A 19598-nucleotide genomic window follows, 5' to 3' on the forward strand; every position below is an offset into this window, starting at 1 on the left:
TTTTTTTTAAGTCATACAAAAGTGTCATTAATCATAAAATTTTGTTGTTATTGTTCAGCCAAAATATTCTGGATAGTACTTCAACTCTGGAGAAGATGGTAATGATCTTCTGTTTATTTACATTAATTAAGCAACTGAGAATCTTTGTCCTATGTCCATAATGTTATGACACCTCAAAATAACACAGCAACAGTTTTAACTGGTGTTTTGAGACTTACTGGAATAAAAATATTTCCCGCAGCCATGTTGAAGGACTAGAGACAGCCAAGTAGGCACAGTCATAGTGTGAAGTTTATAACATGGACAAGGTTGATGGAGCAATTTGGTTTGTGGATGCTACTTGCCAGCTATGCTTTTAAACCTGTATTTGCATGATTTGGAAGTACATAAGCATAACTTCCGGTCTCTTATTAACACCTTCCTTTCTTTTCCCCTTTCATGCTTCTCAGCCAAAAAAGATAAATACCAGGGTACGTGATGCAAAGATCATTCTCTTTCCGTGCTTCCTTTTTCTTCTTCTCATAAGTGCCGGGTTGCTCTCCTCAGGAGGGTCTGCTCTCATCTTAATTCAGAAGTGCCTTCACGGTGAGGGGAAACTCTGGTGGTGTAGTGGTTAAGTGCTGTGGCCACTAACCAAAAGGTCAGCAGTTCGAATCCATCAGGTGCTCCATGGAAACTCTATGGGCTGTTTGACTCTGTCCTATAAGGTCATGATGAGTCAGGATCAACTCGACGGCAATAGTTTTTTTTTTTTTTTTTTTTGGTTTGATGGTGAGTTGGTGTCTTTTGGCTCTTTGCCTTAAACATTGTGGAATTCAGTTCACATAGCAAACAATTTTGGTCCTCATGGGCACTTACAGACAGCCCACTCAGAACTTTGCTTCTTGTCTATAATGTGGATTACTAAATAGTTCAGAATTCTAATATTTTTGAAGTACAAGTGGCTTAGAAATCATCTAGTCTGATCCTACTATATAAAATTAAATATCAGTCATGGTACTATTATGTCTGATGGGATAATTCCCAGGCAGAACACTGGGCTTATGTAACACTAACAGAGCTGAGGGCCTCTCACTGGGTAGGCACTAGTAGCAGCTCTTCTGGGGGCAGTGGCATCTCGGTGGTAAAATTCTCACCATCCACGCAGGAGACCTGGGTTTGCTTCTGGATCAATGTACTTCGTGCACAGCCATCACTCATTTGTCAGTGGAAGCTTGCATGTTGCTATGATACTAAATAGGTTTCAGCAGAGCTTCAAGACTAAGACAGACTAGGAAGAAAGGCCTAGCAATCTAAGTTCAGCAAATCACAGTGGTCCCATCCCATTGTGCACGGGGTGACAAAGAGTCAGGGAAGGACTCAGCGGCAGCTAACAACGACAGCATCTCTAATCAGAGTGGAAGAAGAGATTTCAGAGAAAAGTCTTTATAGCCCTGTACATCCTCACTTGGAGTATTTACCTTTTCTCTGTAGCCTGTTTCAACATCTTGGCTTTCTTTTAGTTTCTGTTGAGCTCTTTTCCCATCCTTTTTATCAAGTGTTCTTTGATGATGTAGCTTTTAACCAGGCGAAGCTTTAGCATTGGGCTTGGCTAGCCTGTCAGGCATATGTGAAAAAACTTTGTTTGGGATTATGATGAGGAAAAATGTTTTAGCATTTCAGTCTTTCCTTGAAGTTAGTTCCCGCGAGGCATTGCGGAATGCACGTAGGAGTGCCAGGAGAGGGTTGCTGACTGTAGGCAGAAATGAAATGAGCTTATTATCTATTTTCATTGCTCAATTTCAGCACCAGGCAGTGTGGTAAAAAAATAAATTGGTCTCTTTATAATCTTTTAGACTTAATCTGTGCTGTAAGCAGAAAAATGCATTGTTGTCTTTTAAAACTAATAGGTATTTTGAAGCTGTGTTCCCAAAGCATGTGCTATTCCTATTGGTAATACATTTTAATTCCAATATTTATATTGTCTGCCCTTTGAAACCAAATATATCTGAATATCTGACCTTAGAATCTTCATTTGATTGTCTCATTACAACTTGTTTTAGAAATTAATTTTAAAGAATCTATTGGTATAGTTTTTCGATATATTATGTTTTAAAACTTCATATATCCTTAGCAATGTGCTCCCATTCTTTATTTTGATATACCCATAGTCCCTCTAAAGACACGGTTCTCAAACTTTAGCATACTTACAATCACGGCAGGGGCGGGGGGCACAGGGGGGTGCCTGTTACAACACAGATTGCTGGGCCCACCCCCAGAGTTTCTGATTCAGTAGGTCTGGGGTGGGGCCCAGGATGTGTATTTCTAACAAGTTCCCAGGTGGTGTTAATGATCAGGTTCTCGGGGTCACACTGCTTGAGATAAAATATTAGAAGAGATAATGGTTGCATGGACTACGGTGGTGGTAGTGGAAATGGAGAGAAGTGGCTGAATTTGATACATATTCAAGAAGTGGGATCAACAGATTGATCCATGTTTTTTATTTTATTTTTCTACGGATGGGAGTGTTGGAGAGGGGGAGGGGAAAGACTGTCTCTGATGCTGGTAGCGCGAGTAAATGGATAGCTGTAACAGAACACTCAAATGGGAAAGGAGCAGGTGTGATCATGGTGGGAAATGATAAATTTCATTTTTGGAATGTTAAAGAGTCAATAAAATATTTAGATGGTAACCTCCTACCTCCATTACTCAACAAGTGCATTTCAGAGCTAGAGAATTCATATGTGTAAGCCTCAAGATCTAGGTACGAACAAGGAAGCTTCTTGCTTATGAATGTTGTGAGTGCGTAGCGGTGGAGAAAGCAAGGGAGGAAAAAAGCAAGGAGAGGGTTCAAATTCATTGAGGTGTCTTGTCTGCATTATCAGAGACATCTTCCTGACAACCGTATTAAATAGGCAGAATTAATCCACTTTACAGGTGAGATAAGTAACTTGCCCAGTGTCTTATAGACACTTGAGTAAAAATTCAAACGCAGCTCTGTCTTGACCCCACTGTACTTGTGCTTTCTACTACTAACCTGGACCTTTACTGCTCGGCAGTGGATTGGTTACCTTTTCTTATGTTGGAATGACCACCTCATATGCTGCAGGCAACACCCTGCAACTTCTAGACTAGTGGCTTTTAAATTTTTGTAATCTTGACCCACAGTAAGAACCACTTTTTACAAAGCAAGCGAGTATCCCCATGTCTATGTGTGAATATATACACATATACACATACATGGACATGTGTGCAACAATACAACTGAAACACAATTTTCAAGTACTACTTTTTTTTTTTTTTTTTTACTTACTAAGATGGCTGCATTATCAATATTCACTCTGACTAGCTGCACTCTGATTCTTTTCATTCATTGCGGTAAATGCTTATTGGCCCCCACAGAATTGATTTCGCAACCAACTATTGGGTCTGTACTGAAAGTCTGGAAAAACTTCCTCTAGATACCTTTCTCTGGAGCTCACTCATAAACATCACGGCACTTCCAACGCATGGGATGAGAGCTCTGGTGGAAAGGTGAAAAAGCGAGAGGAGGATTCCTGTATATTTTCTGCATAAATATCTTCAGTGGGTCATCTACACTTGCTTACCTTGCAGAACTTTGTGAGAATCAAATTAATTACAATGTAGATGAAAGGGCTTTTCAAAGCAATCAGATCCTTCTGACCTTGATTCTTCCCCTGTAGCTGTGTTCATTTGGACTTACCATTTGAATTCTCTGGAGCCCATTTCTTCATCTATACAATGGGGATTTGACCCAGATCACCTCCAGGGCCCCTTCCAACCCTCATGGGCTATCTTCTGTTATAAAAAGCCCTTTGTAAATGGGACCCTATGGAACTCCAGGATAGTGTGATGATGATGATGATGGTGGTGGTGGTGGTGGTGATTCTTAAATAAGGGAAGGAAAATTCTGTAAAAGAGCCTCTGCAGAAATTTTTGGAAATAAGGATTGCCATTGACTAAAGAAGAAAAGACTCAATCTTGGGAGTAGTAATCAGACTCCTTTTGAGCTAAAGCATCATGAAGTCGGTAAGTAAAGAGAGTCAGCTTCATTTTGAAACCAAAAACCAAAAACCCAGTGCCATTGAGTTGATTCCTACTCATAGTGGCCCTATAGGACAGAGTAGAACTGCCTCATGGAGTTTCCAGGGAGTGCCTGGCGGATTTGAACTGCTGACCCTTTGGTTAGCAGCCGTAGCACTTAACCACTATACCACCAGGGTTGAAACCAGCCAGCAAAATTATTCAATTTCTGGAACTAGAAAAAGAACTTCAAGTGATACATCAAACGTAAAATTTCACATTTACGTTCAGACAGCAAAATCATAGGCATCAACATTTCTGAAATCTATAATTTATTTCATTTCACTATCCATTTATTGAAACCCTGGTGGTGTAGTGGTTAAGTGCTATGGCTGCTAACTAAAAGGCTGGTAGTTTGAATCCACCAGGCACTCCTTAGAAACCCTGTGGGGCAGTTCTACTCTGTCCTGTGGGGTCGCTATGAGTCAGAATTGACTCTACGGCAATGGATTTTTTTTTTGTTTGTTTTATCCATTTATTAGGGAGCACCAGGAAAAAGAGCTTAAAAACCTAGGTTAGATCAATTTAAATGCCAAAATGCTGGCAAAGGTTATATTAATGTGTATGTATGTGTTGTTGCTAAATACTGCCTTTCTTTTCTTTAGATGACCCTAAAATATCACCTATGAGGAGGTCTTGGCAATTAGTGTGCTTTGCCTCATTCTGGATGGGGAAACTACAGCACTGACAGGTTAATTGCTTTGCCCCATGTCATCTGATGAATCAAGAAGAAAAAGACCCATGATTGGTACTTGGGAGTCAGCCATACTCTCACTCCAGGCCACACCACTCTGTTTGTGTGGCTCCTTGCTCAGTCACTTGCCAGAAAGTGTTCATATAGAGAACAAGCTATTCCTTGGTGGATGCAGCAGGACTTCTCTGTATTTTCTTGAACTTAGAAAAGTATCACAGAGGTCATAAACTGAAATTCTTAAACATACCAGTAATATCAACTCTAAAAGGCTATTGTACCTTTTCCCATGTGTCTTAGTTGACTAGTGCTGCCGTAACAAGACTAAAATGGGTGGTTTTAAAGGACAGAAATTTACTTTCTCACAGTTCGATCCTGTTGCCTTCGAGTGGATTCTGACTCATAGCGAACCTGTAGGACACAGTAGAGCTGCCCCACAGGGTTTCTTAAGCTGTAATCTTTACCAAAGCTGACTGCACATCTTTCTCCCATGGAGCAGCTGGTGGGTTCAAACTGCCCACCTTTTGGTTATCAGCCGAACACTTAACCACTGCGCCACCAGGGTTCCTCTCTCAGTTCAGGAGGATTTAAGTCTGAATTCCAGACACTGGCTCTAGGGAAGGCATTCTTTCTCTCTCAGCTCTGGCGGAAGATACTTGTCTCAGCTGCTGTAACTCCTGTGTTCTTCCATGCCTTGGCGATCTCCACGAGGCATCTTTTTTTCTTCAAAAAAATTTTTTTATCGACAACACAACAACTTCTACATTTACAATTCAATGACATTGATTACATTTTTCGTGGTTTGTGTGTGTGCGTGTGTGTGTGTATAAAATGTGGGGTAAATAGTGGCATGTATCTTTATCCCAAGGAGTCCTGGTGGCACAACAGTTAAAAGCTAGGCTGCTGCTAATTCAAAGGTTGGTGGTTCAAGCCCAGCCAGCAGCTCCTCAGGAGAAAGACCTGGTGATCTGCTTCCGTAAAGATTACAGCCAAGAACACCCTATGGGACAGTTCTCTTCTGTCACCTGTGGTCCCTATGAGTCGAAAATCAATTCCAAGGCACCTAACAACAACATCTTTACTGATTTTTACTGACTTTTCCTCTGTCTAATCTGCTCTTTTTGCATCTAAAAGGACAGACTTACTGGTCTGGCAGAGACGGGAGAAACCCCGAGAATGTGGCCCTGGGAGACCCTTATAGCTCAGTAATGAAGTCACTCCTGAGGGTCACCCTTCAGCCAAAGATTAGACAGGCCCATAAAACGAAATGAGACTAAAGGGGCACACCAGTCCAGGGGCAAGGAGGAGAGGCAGGAGGGGACAGGAAGGCTGGGAATGGGGAACCCAAGTTCAAGGAGAGAGTGTTGACACGTTGTGGGGTTGGTAACCAATGTCACAAAACAATATGTGTATTAATTGTTTAATGAGAAACTAGCTTGCTCTGTATACCTTCAACTAAAGTACAAAAAAAAATTTTTTTTTAAGTTATTAGGTTTAAAACACACCCACGCTGATAAGGCCTTATTAACATAACAAAGAAGACCTTATTCCCAAATGGGATTACTTCCACAGGTACAGGTGTTAGTTAGGATTCTAACACATATTTTGGGGGAAAACAATTTGAACCATAATACCATCATTTACTTATTTTAATATTTATAGATGTGACAATTAACAAAGCAAAACAACCAAATCACCACTGCTTTAACTGAATTTAACTGAAATCATAGCATCATAGAGCACAAGGGAGCCTTGGAATCCATCTGGTCTACCGCCTGCACTGGCCCAGAAAAGCACCTGGCCTGGGCTATGTTGACTCTTAGACCAATGTTCCTTCCTCTTTAACACAATGCCTCACTACTTTCAGGGAGAACTTTCTCATTGTTTTTCTTTTCATTTCAAAAATGTTATCAACAGGAATTTTGCTCATAAATGTAATTACATTTGAGAAAGTATTTTACTTTTGAACTTTCCTGTAATGGTTATTGGAAACCCTGGTGGCTAGTGGTTAAGTGCTACGGCTGCTAACCAAAGGGTCGGCAGTTCGAATCTGCCAGGTGCTCCTTGGAAACTCTATGGGGCAGTTCTACTCTGTCGTATAGGGTCGCTATGAGTCGGAATCGACTTGATGGGCACTGGGTTTGGTTTTTTGGTTTATAATGGTTATTCATCCATTTGCATTGATTGGTGCTCCTAGTAGTTAATGTTTAGTAAGGGAATTTCAAGGACGTCCTCTGATCCCCATTCCTTTTATGTGGGCTCAGGGAGGAAAACAAACCTCTAAAACAAGCAATGCCTGTCTCCCTGGGGCACCTCACCTGGTTCTTGGTACCACACAAGCCTTTAAGAGAGGGGCAGATTCCCTATGGTTTCCTGTTTCACAGAGTGACCAATCACAAAATCAAATGTGACGTGTATCCTCTGAGTGGTTCTTAAAGAATGAATCACAAGTGGAGAAATACCTCTACAGGGCTATTTCCCTCGTAAAACAAATTCGTCATGGATTCTTCCCCTTGGAAAAACAAACACAGAGCCCCAAGTGTCCATTGGCTGAATGGCTACAACCATAACATTTCGTTTTGAAAACAGCCCTTCCCTACGGCCCTCGCGTAAAGGGACCATTGAAACTCAAAGCCCATTTGCTCTACTTGGTTGAAACTCCCAGCAATGCTCTGCATTGTGGGCGCTCAGTAGCCAAAATGTCCCCACTAATAAAAATGATACAAAACAATGGCTCGAGCCCAAGCTTTCAAACCGTGTTTTCTAGTAAAGTCTTGGCTGACTCAGGCAGGGTTGTAATTCCTTAGGTGGCGCGACTTCACGAGGGAAGAGGCGGGGATGGTAACGACGTTACTTGTGAACTCTTTCGGCAGTAGTAGTTTAAAGATTAACTTTCTCCTGTTTCAACCACCCAATCTGTGGCAGTGAAGAGCGTGATTGGAAACGTGCAGGCCGGAGGCTGCGGCGTGGCTGCTCTTTCAACAGGCGATTTGTTCTCCTGTCTGCGGCTCATTTCCATGCAAAGAGCCTGACATCAGAGCACCTTTTGTTGCTAAACGCTTTCTTTAGCATCGAGGGGAAAGAGTCATGTGGAGCTGGAAGAGCTCATTTTGAAGAGAGGGGTCCCGGGGAGTTGCTCCCGTGTCCCAGAGGCACCACAGTCACCCCTGCAGGGCTCTGCCCAGGCTTGCTGAAGCAACAAGTCGCGTGCCTTAGTCACTGGGTCCCTGTCACAGGAAGAGCCGCCTTGGCAGTGGGTTGAATTGCTCCTGGGAGGACAGAGTTCCCCGCGGTAAAGCCTAGTGGTGCGGACTTTGCCTTCTGCTACCCTGTTGCCGGGCCGAGTTGGGGTGGGAAAGTTTCTGGAGTTGTCAGTCGCGCGCGCAGCCTGCGGCCACCTAGAGCCGCGGTGCCGGCGCCTGCCAGGGACCCCGCGGGTGGGCGGGCCGCAGGGGGATGTGGCGCGGGGGCGCGGCTCGCTGACGCCGGGACCCGCTAGGGGCAGCCGGCCGTCGTCTGGTGCAGGCAAGCGCGCCCCGGGGACCTGGACGCCCGGCCCGCGCGCGCAACGCAGCCATGGAGGACGCGGGAGCAGCTGGCCCCGTGCCCGAGGAGGAGCCCGCGCCCGAGCCGGACACTGGCATGTCCGAGGCATTCTCCCGACTCTGGACGGATGTGATGGGGATCCTGGTGAGTTACCTGGGGAGGTGGGAGGTACGGGGAAGGGGGCCCCGGGGCTCGTAGAGCAGGTCACCCATCTGAAAGAGGGAGCCCCCTTCTCACTGCCTGACTTGGCCACTCCGCTCATCAGAGTTCTCCTTCCCTTACTCTGGCTCTTCTGGGGTTAAATACCCACGGTATAGGATTTCAAACCGTAATTAAAAAATAACCAGCCACAGATCACGTCAAGGATATTTTTTAAACGATTGGGTATTGCAGTCAATAGTTTAATCTGGGACACCTGCTGAGAAGTTGACTTGGAAAAGACAAAGATTTTTTCAAAGAGTGAACGTAAATAAAGAGTATTTGGCCGTGTACTTTCACAGCTGGATTTGGGAAGGGGTTGTTACTGATGTTTATCTCTTCACCATTTGTTTGACCAGGAGAGGAAAAGCACCATGTTCTTACTCAGAACCTCCAAAATTGACTGTGTGTTTGCACTTTTTCAATGCTTAGAATTACAGGATATTTGTTGTTAAGTGTTTGGCACTAGAAACAATGGGACTTATTTTGCTAAATCTGTACTGTCATGTATTTTGAAATGTCCAGTAACTAAAAACGCCCATGGATTTGGCATAATTCCTGAAAATAATTCTTCTAGATGGGGGACGAAGCTTTGACCTGCTCAGGGTTTCATGCCTTTGGGAATTAGTAGATTTGCTTTGGTGAGGCTGTAAGTGCGCAGGTAGATTGGGATCAGAGGTTATTACACTAAGACATTTTAATCCACACGTAAAAAAGGTCAGTTTTGGTTGAAAGAGTTTGAAATTGCCAGTTGTGTAGATCATTGAACAAGGCTCTAGATTTACTTTGAAATCTTTTATTTTTCTAATAAGAGGAGGGAAGGTTTTTAGAAAGAAACTCCTTTGGGGTTGAGACACAGTGTACAATTTTTTAGCACAGTGATTAAGTTCTTGGGCTTTGGAGTGAGTTAGCCTGGGTCAAGTCCCAGCTCTTCAATGGACCGTCTGCATGATTTGGGCCAAGGAATTTAACCCCTCTGATCCTTGGTTTCATCATCTGAGAAATGAGGAAAGGAAGACTTGCTTCTTAGGTTTTCTGAGATTTAGCCACGTTGATGTGTATCAGTGCTCAGCATAGTGCTTGGCATATAGTAGGTGCTCAGTAAATGATAGCTCTGTTTTTTCCCCCTGCAAATGGAGTCATGTCTTTTCAGACATCCCTAGTTAAAGTCCCAGTTATTATTCCATTTCAGGTATCATTGGCATGTATGAATATTACTGTTCAGAGAACCGGGAAGGTTGGCCAAAGATTTCTTTCTCTCTGGTATTTTTAAAATGTATGTATCGTTTGAATTTAAAAGCTCATTTTTTGCAATATCTGAACATTACAGATGGATATGGCTCTTCACTGAAATTCCAGAAAAACCACAGAGTGTGTTTAAGTTATGCTGAAAGATTGTTTTTCAAGTTCATCAAGCAGGAAGCCTCTCTTGTTATTTCTTGGTTAGATCCTGCTGTGTACACCTTCAGTCGTTGGGAAAATGGGTTCGATAATTGTGTGGGGTTTTACATTGGACCCCTTATGGAGGGTATGGGTTGGGGGAACTGAAGGGGTTGGCTTAAATCAAAGTGTGGGCTCAGGGTCATTTTGGGGGTTTAGCAGGTGGCACTTTCTGAAGACAGTCTTTCCCTTCTTTGGCAATTCCAGTGCTGTTGGGTCACTTGTAGCAGAGTGTTTTTTGGCTGACTTAAAAGATGGGGTGGGGCTCAAGGAACTCAAACCTGTTATTCAAAGGGCAGATGCAAGAGAAAAGAAAATATGTACTTCTTACAGAGCTAATGGTTCAGCGTGAGGCTGGAAAGAATGTAAAGCTCATTCCAAACGGGTTGTATTCACTTGTTTCCTCATCCTTTATACAGCCTTATTTTCCTTGGGGTAAACTTGGGTGTTAGGGTTGTTCCTTAGTAAAAGTTAAATGAAGACTCCCTCTCCTTTGTACAGCACCTGCAGGAAGACACCCGGTTAAAAGGGGAGGACCTTCATTCTACTAGTAGAAAGCTGTCACCCAAGTATTTATAAGTGAACACATCTTTGGGGGAATATATCAAGACAGAACACGGACAATTGACGTTCCCTGTTCTTGCTGAAATAAAAGACACCATCAACTCCATTTTGTATTTAAAATATGGGATTTTTAGGCACCAACTTCAGGGTAGATGATTGGAGTGACTTGACCGGTGGCATGTGCCTTGTTAGTGACAGTGTCAGGCTGGAGCGCAGCTCTCTGGCCCCCAGCATCAGCAGCTGGACATTTTAATACTCCATAGTTAGCTGCCTCATTTCGACTTAGTAGAAATGTAACTTTGTCCAGTATTTTAAGTGCAAGGCCATTTGAGGGATACTTTTTCAATACAGAAGTTGAGGAGAGGGGATCAGAGGTGGTGGAGGAATTATACATCTGAACATCGTACTTAGCTAATTTCAAGCACAGTTGCAACTTTACTTTCTTAGATTCTTCTTGTGCAAAAATCAAACCTCATAGCCTATTGAATAAAAATGTTTTTAGGTGAATGAGCACAGTAACCTTTTTCTGACAGTATAGAGAGGCAACTGCCCAGGAATTTTGTTGGCTTTACATCAGTGAAGGGTGTTACCCAAGAGTTGTAAACCCAAACCCAAACCCATTGCCGTTGAGTTGATTCCAACTCATAGCGACCCCACAGGACAGAGTAGAACTGCCCCGTAGGGTTTCCAAGGCTGTAAACTTTACGGAGGCAGACTGCCACATCTTTTCCCCTGGAGCATCTGGTGGGTTTGAATTGCCGACCTTCTGTTAGCAGCAGAGCGCTTTACCACTGTGCCACCGAGGCTTCTTCCAGGAGTTGTAGATCTCAGTAATTATGGAATGGTTGTTTGAGTTTACTAGGACACATTTTGCTTTAAGTTAATTCAATCCATGCACAATTCAGCCCCAAATAGTTGCTTTTAGATAATTTTTAACAAAGTTCTTATTTAAAGAAGAAATAATACTATAATTTATGGCATGAAAATGTGTGATAGTGCTGGAATGAACCTTGGTTCTCATAAGGAATGTTAATAAGTGAATAAATGGACATGGAATTAAGAGAAAATGAGCTTTACAAAAACACTGGATTGTGAGTGGCTGGAGTGCAGGGCCCAATCTTACTCATTTTACTTCAGGAAGTGCTTGGGACTTACTGGAGAACACGGTTTTGTTGACTGAAAAAGGGAAAAAGTATGTACTTCTTAAACACAGGAGCAACATCAAAACACAATTCTGTAAAGACTCATGAACCTGCTGTACTGGCGTGCATGTATGAAGATGGCAGTAAATTCTGCTCTTGCTGAAACTACCATTTGGGCAGTTCAATCATGCCAGCTAAGATCCAGGCCCTTCCGCTGGAAATGGTAATGGTAAGTTGCAGAAGTTGGTAAGCACTGAGCAATCAGACCATGGCGTTCTTGCGAAATGTGCGATTTTATTCACTAAATCTGCGACCTGTGGGCTTTCTAAGAGGTTTTCTGAGCATATCACCTTTCAGTATGACAGGCTTTGGCATCTCCTGGGAGATGTAAACTGAGTTAGAATCTTGTGGGATTTTCTGCTTTTATCTTTCACTCCATGGTTGCAGACATAACATTTCTTTTTTTGAGGGGGGCGGGAAGGGGTATGTGTTTTTAAGAGTAGGAATTGCCAAGGTTACTAGATACGGTAGATGCTTAATTTTTCTGATTATCCATTTGCTAAATCACGATGGTCCTTTAGCTTCTGCCTCCAGAATTTCATGACCTGTAGAACTGAGCCTGGCCCACGCGGACACTTGGTATTTAGAGCTAAAGTGTTAATGAAGGAGCCCTGGTGGCACAGTGGTGAAGCGGTTGGCTGCTAACTGAAGGGTCAGCGGTTCTAATCCACCAGCCGCTCTACAGGAGAAAGATGTGGCAGTCAGCTTCCTTAAAGATTTCAGCCTTGGAAACCCTATGGGGCAGTTCTACTCTGTCCTATAGGGTTTCTATGAGTCAGAGTTGACTCAAGGGCAACGGGATTGGTTTGGTTTTGTTAACTGTTAACTGGAGGGGGGGATGGTTAGTAAGTGCCTATTGTTTGCAGGATCCTGCAATGTGCACCTCCCCCAAACCTTAAATTTCCTCTGTTCCTTGCTCTGTTCCTACAGTTTACATCCATTTCCCTACAGTGCTTAACAAATATTCATTGTGTATGGCCCCCTCCCCGCCCCCAGGTCCTACACAAGCTACAGAAAAGTATGTAGCTGTCCACAAAACTGTTGAGGTTATCCTATCTTGCTATTTACTCTTTTTTTTTTTTTTTTAAACCCTCCTTTTGTCGTTTTAAGGAGCCCTGGTCGCGCAGTGGTTAAAGTGCTTGGCTGCAACTGAAGGGTCTGTGGTTCCAACCCACCAGCCTCTCCTCGGGAGATATATTTATAGCAGTCTGCTTCTGTAAAGATATACGGCCTTGGAAACCCTATGGGGCAGTTTTGCTCTGTCCTACAGAATCTCTACGAGTCAAAATCAACTTGATGGCAATGGGTTTGGTTTGTTTTTTTGGGCAAAGTGTGGGGGAGGGGAGAGGTAGTTGACACCCTTAAAAGCCAAAAAAAAAAAAAAAAACCAAGCCCATTGCTGTCAAGTCAATTCCAACCCATAGCGACCCCCCAGGGCTTTAAAAATGCAAACTCCTTTGAAAGCAGTTAATTTACATATCCTCTTGGGAGGTGTCTTACATTAAGCCCATGGCTAATGGAATTTGAGAGTCAACCCCAGTTTCAAATATTCTGACTTTGTCTTAATTTTCTTTTCCTTTTAGCCAGCTGAAAGCCTCCTGGATTTTATAAGTGGAGACCCTCACCTAGTGATGTAGTGTGAGGGACGGAAGGGACCTTGTGGATAAGCTCTCAGCACCCTCATTTAGAGAGGAGGAGTGGAAGGGCCCCAGAGTGTAATACTTGCTTAGGGTAGCAGAATGGAGACTAGAACCCAGGCGTCCCGATTTTCAATTCTTTGCTAAAGATAATTTCTCTCATAATTTTGGCTCGGGTGGCTGTCTTTTCCTGGGAAAGGAGACCCCTATGCTGAGTGAAGAGTAATACTGTTGTTGACCTTTCTCTTCTTTCATGCTCCCCTACTCCCTTTCTGCCCCCACTTCCCATTCTCCATCTTCTTCCTTTTGCTCAGAATTGTAACCCTTCTGTTTCCCACTTGGCTTGTTACCAATGTCCTGGTTTTTCATCTTTTACTCCAGTTAAAAAAACAAACGAAGAACCAAACCCATGGCCAACAGTCGATCTCCACTCATTGCAATCCCTGTGTGTTGGAGTACAACTGTGTCATACGGCTTTCTTGGCTGTAATCTTTACAGAAGCAGATGCCAGGCCTTTCTTCTTAGGCTCCTCTGGGTGGGTCCAGACCGACCATCTCTGGGTTAGCAAAAGAGCACAAACCGTTTTCGACACCCAGGGACCTACTTACTCCAATTTAGGACATCATACTTGGTAAAGTAGAAGGTCGTCGAAAAAAAGACGACCCTCAACGAAATGAATTGACACAGTGGCTACAGCGATGGGCTCAACCATAACAAGGATTGTGAGGGTGGCACGGGACCAGGCAGTATTTCGTTCTGTTGTACATAAGGTTGCTATGAGTCGGAACTGACCCGAGGGCACCTAGCAACAACAATGAGTGGAGCTCTGTGGGGACAAGGAGGCAGAGGCATGCTCACAAGTACTGAGAGCAGGTTCTGGGTGCTGCTCAATGCCTTAACTTACCCAATTCTCTCCATCAGTGTGACCAGTATTAGTGCCCCTGTTTTATAGTTGAGAGATAAATGTGCTTATCCTAAATTACACCAATAGTTAAGTGGAGAAGTTAAGCTTTGGCTCTTGTGTTATTTCCCTAAAATTAACCCCTAGCTGCAATTTTATAGTTCATTCATTTACACGTCTACCCAAAAAACCCACACGTCTATTGAGACATTTATTGGCTCTCACTCTTTTGGAGTAAGCTACTGAGGGAAGTATTAGCAATACATGCCCCTGACTTCTAGAAAGGTAGAGTTTTGCAGGAAAACCAGTCTCGTCTTCCCCTCCCCTCCCCTTCCTGCCCCCCATAATATACAACCTCACAGTACGTGGGCCAGAAGCTAGGAGGGCAGTGTCCCATAGGTGCAGGGGAGGCCCATTTCCAGAAATTCCTTTCAATTTTGGCCCTGGCAGAGGATTAGGGAGGAAAGGTGGGCAGAAAGGCGGGAGGAAGGGCATTCTGGGCAGAGCAAGGCCAGACGAAGATGTGGGAGGATAGAGGAGCGAGTGCTGGATCATACCACTGTGGCTCCAGTATTGCAGATATTTTTAAGCTAACACGTGATAGGATTGCTTCTGTGTTTTAGAAAAGTGAGTTAGGCTGGTGTGGGTGATGATTTGGAGATACAAGAGTTTAGAGAGAAAGAAAGCTACTTTAGGATCCAGGCAAGAGATGATGAGAGCCTGGTTACCATGTTTGTTAATCACATCAATTCTCTATCTTCTGTCTTCTATCAGGCCCGATATTTTACTCTGTGTCTTTGATGGTGTAGTGGTTAAGTAGTCAGCTCCTAACTGAAGGGTTAGCAGTTCGAACCCGCTAGCCACTCCATGGGAGAAAAATTTGGCAGTCTGCTTCCATAAAGATTAACCCATTTCCGTTGAGTCAGTTCCAACACATAGCAACCCTATAGGACAGAGTAGAACTGCCTCGTAGAGTTTACAAGGAGCAGCTGGTGGATTCAAACTGCCGACCTTTTGGTTAGCAGCCATACTCTTAACTCAGGGCCCACCCTGGAAACCCTTTGGGGGTAGTTCTACTCTTTCCTGTAGTGTTGCTATGAGTCAGAATCAACTCCAACGCAATGGGTTTGGTTTTCTGTATTAGTAAGGATTGCTGCCTGGTAACTTTCTTCTGTAATTCTTTTAAGCTCTAGAGTGGGCTGAGTTAATGCAAGAAAATCTTAGAGCTGTTGTATGTCTTGTGATGTTTTTCCCCCCCTGAGGATTCTCTCATGTCTTTCATACGCACACGTATAAGGGACACATACACACGTAACTCTGTCTACTTATGTTTGAGTGAAAGGTGTGGTTTCTTAAAGAGGAGAATTATTGATTCATAAGAATATACACATAAAGCTATAGCTAAATGATGTTTTAAATCCATCTCTTAAAAGCTAAATACTAGAGGACAGTGAAGTAGAGGAAAAGATTCAGTTGCATAAATTCACAAAGAAATCTGTAGCTTAATTTTACACAGGATTGTAGAGGAAAACCTGTCATTAGAAGCTCTCATATGTTCTTTTTTGTTTATTTTCTTTAATTTAGTGCTTCAATTTGGAAAGACTATTTTAGATGACGGGGTATGTATTTTAGGTCTTTTTCATTTTTAAAATACCTATTCAGCTTTTGGTTTTGAAATCACTTTAGACTTACAAAAAAGTTGCACAGATTATGTTCAGAGATTCCATGTATCTTTCATCCAGCTTCCCCAGATGTTAACAGCTTCCATAACCCTAGTAAAATTGTCTAACTCAGGATGTTGGCGTTGATACCGTATGATCTAATGTATTCTTTTTAAGAATGCCGTGGTACTACTAATTTGTCTTGGAATAAAGATTTAACCATCATAATCCCAGGTGTGATAAATGATGTTCTCACTGTGGTTTACCATACCCTTCTCATAGCAGACATGAAATTGATCTAAAAATAGTGAATTAAAATGGGTAGAGGCTAAGACTAAAAGAGTTAACCAACCTTCAGACTCATTTTGAGGTAAAATGTGTTTCTGTGAGTACACAGAATTGTCATTTTCCAGACAGAATGCTCATTTATTTATTGAAGTAATTTACTTTTGCTAATGAGACCCAAGAATGGCGGATCTGTTCCTCGTTAGCTTTGCTCCCAGCCAGCTGTCTGAGCTTCCTTCTTTTGTTCCATAAAATGTTTTACTGGGCAGCATGAATTCTTTATGGGAAAGACCATCTCACGGAGATAACCGATCTTGTCTCTTTTTCTTCCCTGTCAAGTTGCATAATGCAGATGTCTCCCTCCCTCCAGGGGCCTGTGTATCAAGCACTTTGGTGTCTGTGAGATGCAGAAGACAAAAGCTTGATAATAGGATAGTTTTTCCTCTCTGTAATCAGTATTTATTCCTTTTCTGGAGGGATCTCCTTCTATGTTTGACCTTTCCAAGATGGTTGGTGGAACCATTAATATGTTTGTATTTATAACGAATGCTCATCAGACTGGGCAGTTCATCCATAGAGATACACTGCAGTTCTCCTTGGGGGCCTGTGACACAGATTCAGTTCATTGTTGGTTTTGGCACTTCATTTGTTAGTTTGCTTTTGCTGCAAGTAGTGAGCGAGGAAGGTCTAGTATGTCTGTACCTGGTGATAGCTTCATTCTTTCCCCTGGCATGCAAATAATAGTAGAAATAAAAGTGAAAGAAAAATAAAAACATTGAAAGAGTCACACGATTTTAACTAAAAGTGCCATTGAGGAACAGAATAAAAAAAAAACCTTGGTATGTGTCCAAAGCCCTGGCTACTTTTAAAATTTTTCTTAGGCACCCTTGACTTTATTGACTTTGTTTGCCTAAGGCTTGCTATCAGCCAACAAGTTTTTTCGCTAGAGCTAAAGAAAATGTTTATATGATTTTATGTGTATGTGTGTGCTTTTAGGAAACCCTGGTGGCGCAGTGGTTAAGTGCTATGGCTGCTAACTAAAGGGTTGGCAGTTCAAATCTGCCAGGTGCTCCTTGAAAACTCTATGAGGCAGTTCTACTCTGTCCTATAGGGTCACTATGAGTCAGAATCGATTCAATGGCACTGGGTTTGGTTTTTTGGTTTGGTGTGTGCTTTTAAAAATACCGTGTTTCTATATGGAGTCACTTCTAGAAGAAAGGAATATTCTAGCCCAAGAATAAACATCTTGGCAATAGGCTTACAACATTTTCAGAGGATTTTAAAAACTTTACTTATAAAGTAAGCCAAATTTGCAAACTTCTTTGATTGGTGCACCAGGGTTTAAAAAAAAAAAAAGTTTTTAAAGAGAAAAAATAACTCTAATTATTGAATTAAAACATTTAGAGACAAAAATTTCATCAAACATTTCTTATAAGATTGAAGAACACAGGAACTAGTTCACATTGTTTGAGTTCAAATCCTGGTTTCGACTTTTAGTAGATGTGTGACCTGGGTGAATTATTTTCCCATTCAAGTGTTTTATTGTGTTGTTGGGTATAGTGACCCCATGTGACAGAGTAGAACTGCCCCATAGAGTAAAACTACCCCATATGGTTTTCTTGGCTGTAATCTTTACAGAAGCAGATATCCAGGCCTTTCTTCCTCGGGGCCACTGGGTGAGTTTGAATCACCAGCCTTTTAGTTAGCAGCCACGTACTCTTAACCGTTGTGCCACCAGGGCTCCTTCGTAAATGTTTTTCCCAGTTGCCTTAGAGTTGATTCCGACTCATACTGCCCCTATAGGATAGAGTAGAACTGCTCCTCCACAGGGTTTCCAAGGCTGTAACCTTTATGCAAGCAGACTGCCACATCTTTCTCCTGTGGAGCGGCTGGTGGGTTTGAACTGCCAGCCTTTCGGTTAAAACCACGGAGCCACCAGGGCTCCCCAGCCTTTGAAACCCTATGGGGCAGTTCTCTGTCCTGTAGGGTCACTAGGAGTTGGAGTTGACTTGATGGCAACCGGTATTGATTTAATTTAGGCCAAATGTCCTTTTAGATTACACAGTTTAGAAATAAATGTACAATGTGCTTCAAAGATTAACCTTCAGGTTGCATGTTATGAAAATATGCTCGCGTAATATTCTTTACTCGAGAGAATGAATGTATGAAGGCCTTTGAATAACGAGGATTTTTTGGAGACAAGAAGATATTTGTAACAAAAACATATTTTCTATTCAAATGATATCCAGGTTGCTATTTTCAGTTCACTTTGTGGCTAAGTGGCACAATACTGTAAGAGCTCTTTTTAATAGTTAACTTATTAGAAACATGTGAAATATTAAAAGCATCCACTTAACTAATGATTTCATATTTTAAGTGCTGGACTCCTGGATGCACTAAATCTATTTTCATTACCCTGATTCTTTTTTTGAAAAGTTATTTTCCCAGGATTTCACTGAATTAAGAGCTGTTTCTGTCAGGGTTGCAAATCATTTACCCTGGATCTTTGCGTTTTAAATTAGGAGTCTTCAGTCTCCAATCAAAGAATTTATAAAGGTATCACATGGTATCATGGTGAAGAACTGGGTGTTGCAAACGGTTAAGCGCTTAACTACTAACTGAAATGTTAGTGGTTGGAACCCATCCAGAGATGCCTCGGAAGACAAGCTTGGCGATTTGCTTCCAAAAGGTCACAACCTTGAAAACCTTGTGGGCTAGTTCTACTCTGCACACATGGGGTCACCATGAGTTGGAATCTATTCAATGGCATCTAAAAACACCAACAGTCACATGGTAGAGGTCCTGTTGTTGTGCGCCATTGAGTTGACCCCATAGGATGGAGTAAAAGTGCCCCATACGATTTCCTAGGCTGTAAATCTTTATGGAAGGAGCCCTGGTGATGCAGTGGTTGAGCACTTGACTGCTAACCAAAAGGGCAGCAGTTCAAACCCACCGTCTGCTCCATTGGAGAAAGATGTTGAAGCCTACTTCTGTAAAAAATCCACTGGGGCAGTTCTCCTGTGTCCTGGAGGGTCACTACGAGTCAGAATTGACTAGATGGCAGTGGATTTTGTTTTTTATTTTTAATCTTTACAGGAGCAGATTGGCAGGTCTTTTCTCCCACTAAAGCGGCTAGTGGGTTCAGACTACAGACCTTTCGGTTAGCAGCTAAGTGCTTAACTATTGTACCACCAGGGCTCCTGGTAGAGATCCTACCAGAGCAAAGAGCAACCTGATAAACACATTTCAGTGTGAATATTGCAGAACGTGGGGTTCATTGTGGTTTGAAGAAGAATCGTTAAGTCTGGAATGAATAAATTTGCCACTTACATAATTTTTTTTTTTGGTGAAGCGGGGGTTGGTAACTTCATTATACTTCTAAAGAAAACC

The 19598-nt window shown here is 42.5% G+C and overlaps 1 protein-coding gene across 2 annotated transcripts in view; it reads left to right on the top strand.

Annotated features, from left to right (window-relative positions):
* The window catches only part of SASH1 (SAM and SH3 domain containing 1), a 310621-nt gene that overhangs the window by 76542 nt on the left and 214481 nt on the right, over positions 1-19598 (top strand). The window contains exon 1 of one of the 2 annotated variants that reach the window (XM_003404407.4): positions 8336-8464. The exons of the other annotated variant lie outside the window; for it this stretch is intronic. Within the exon in view, the coding sequence (XP_003404455.2) occupies positions 8351-8464 (114 nt within the window). The 5' untranslated portion in view covers positions 8336-8350. Of the gene's footprint in view, positions 1-8335; positions 8465-19598 lie in introns of those variants that run through there. 2 annotated transcript variants of the gene reach the window in all.

This window comes from Loxodonta africana, chromosome 1 (assembly GCF_030014295.1).
Source record: "Loxodonta africana isolate mLoxAfr1 chromosome 1, mLoxAfr1.hap2, whole genome shotgun sequence".
Taxonomy (NCBI): Eukaryota; Metazoa; Chordata; class Mammalia; order Proboscidea; family Elephantidae; genus Loxodonta; species Loxodonta africana.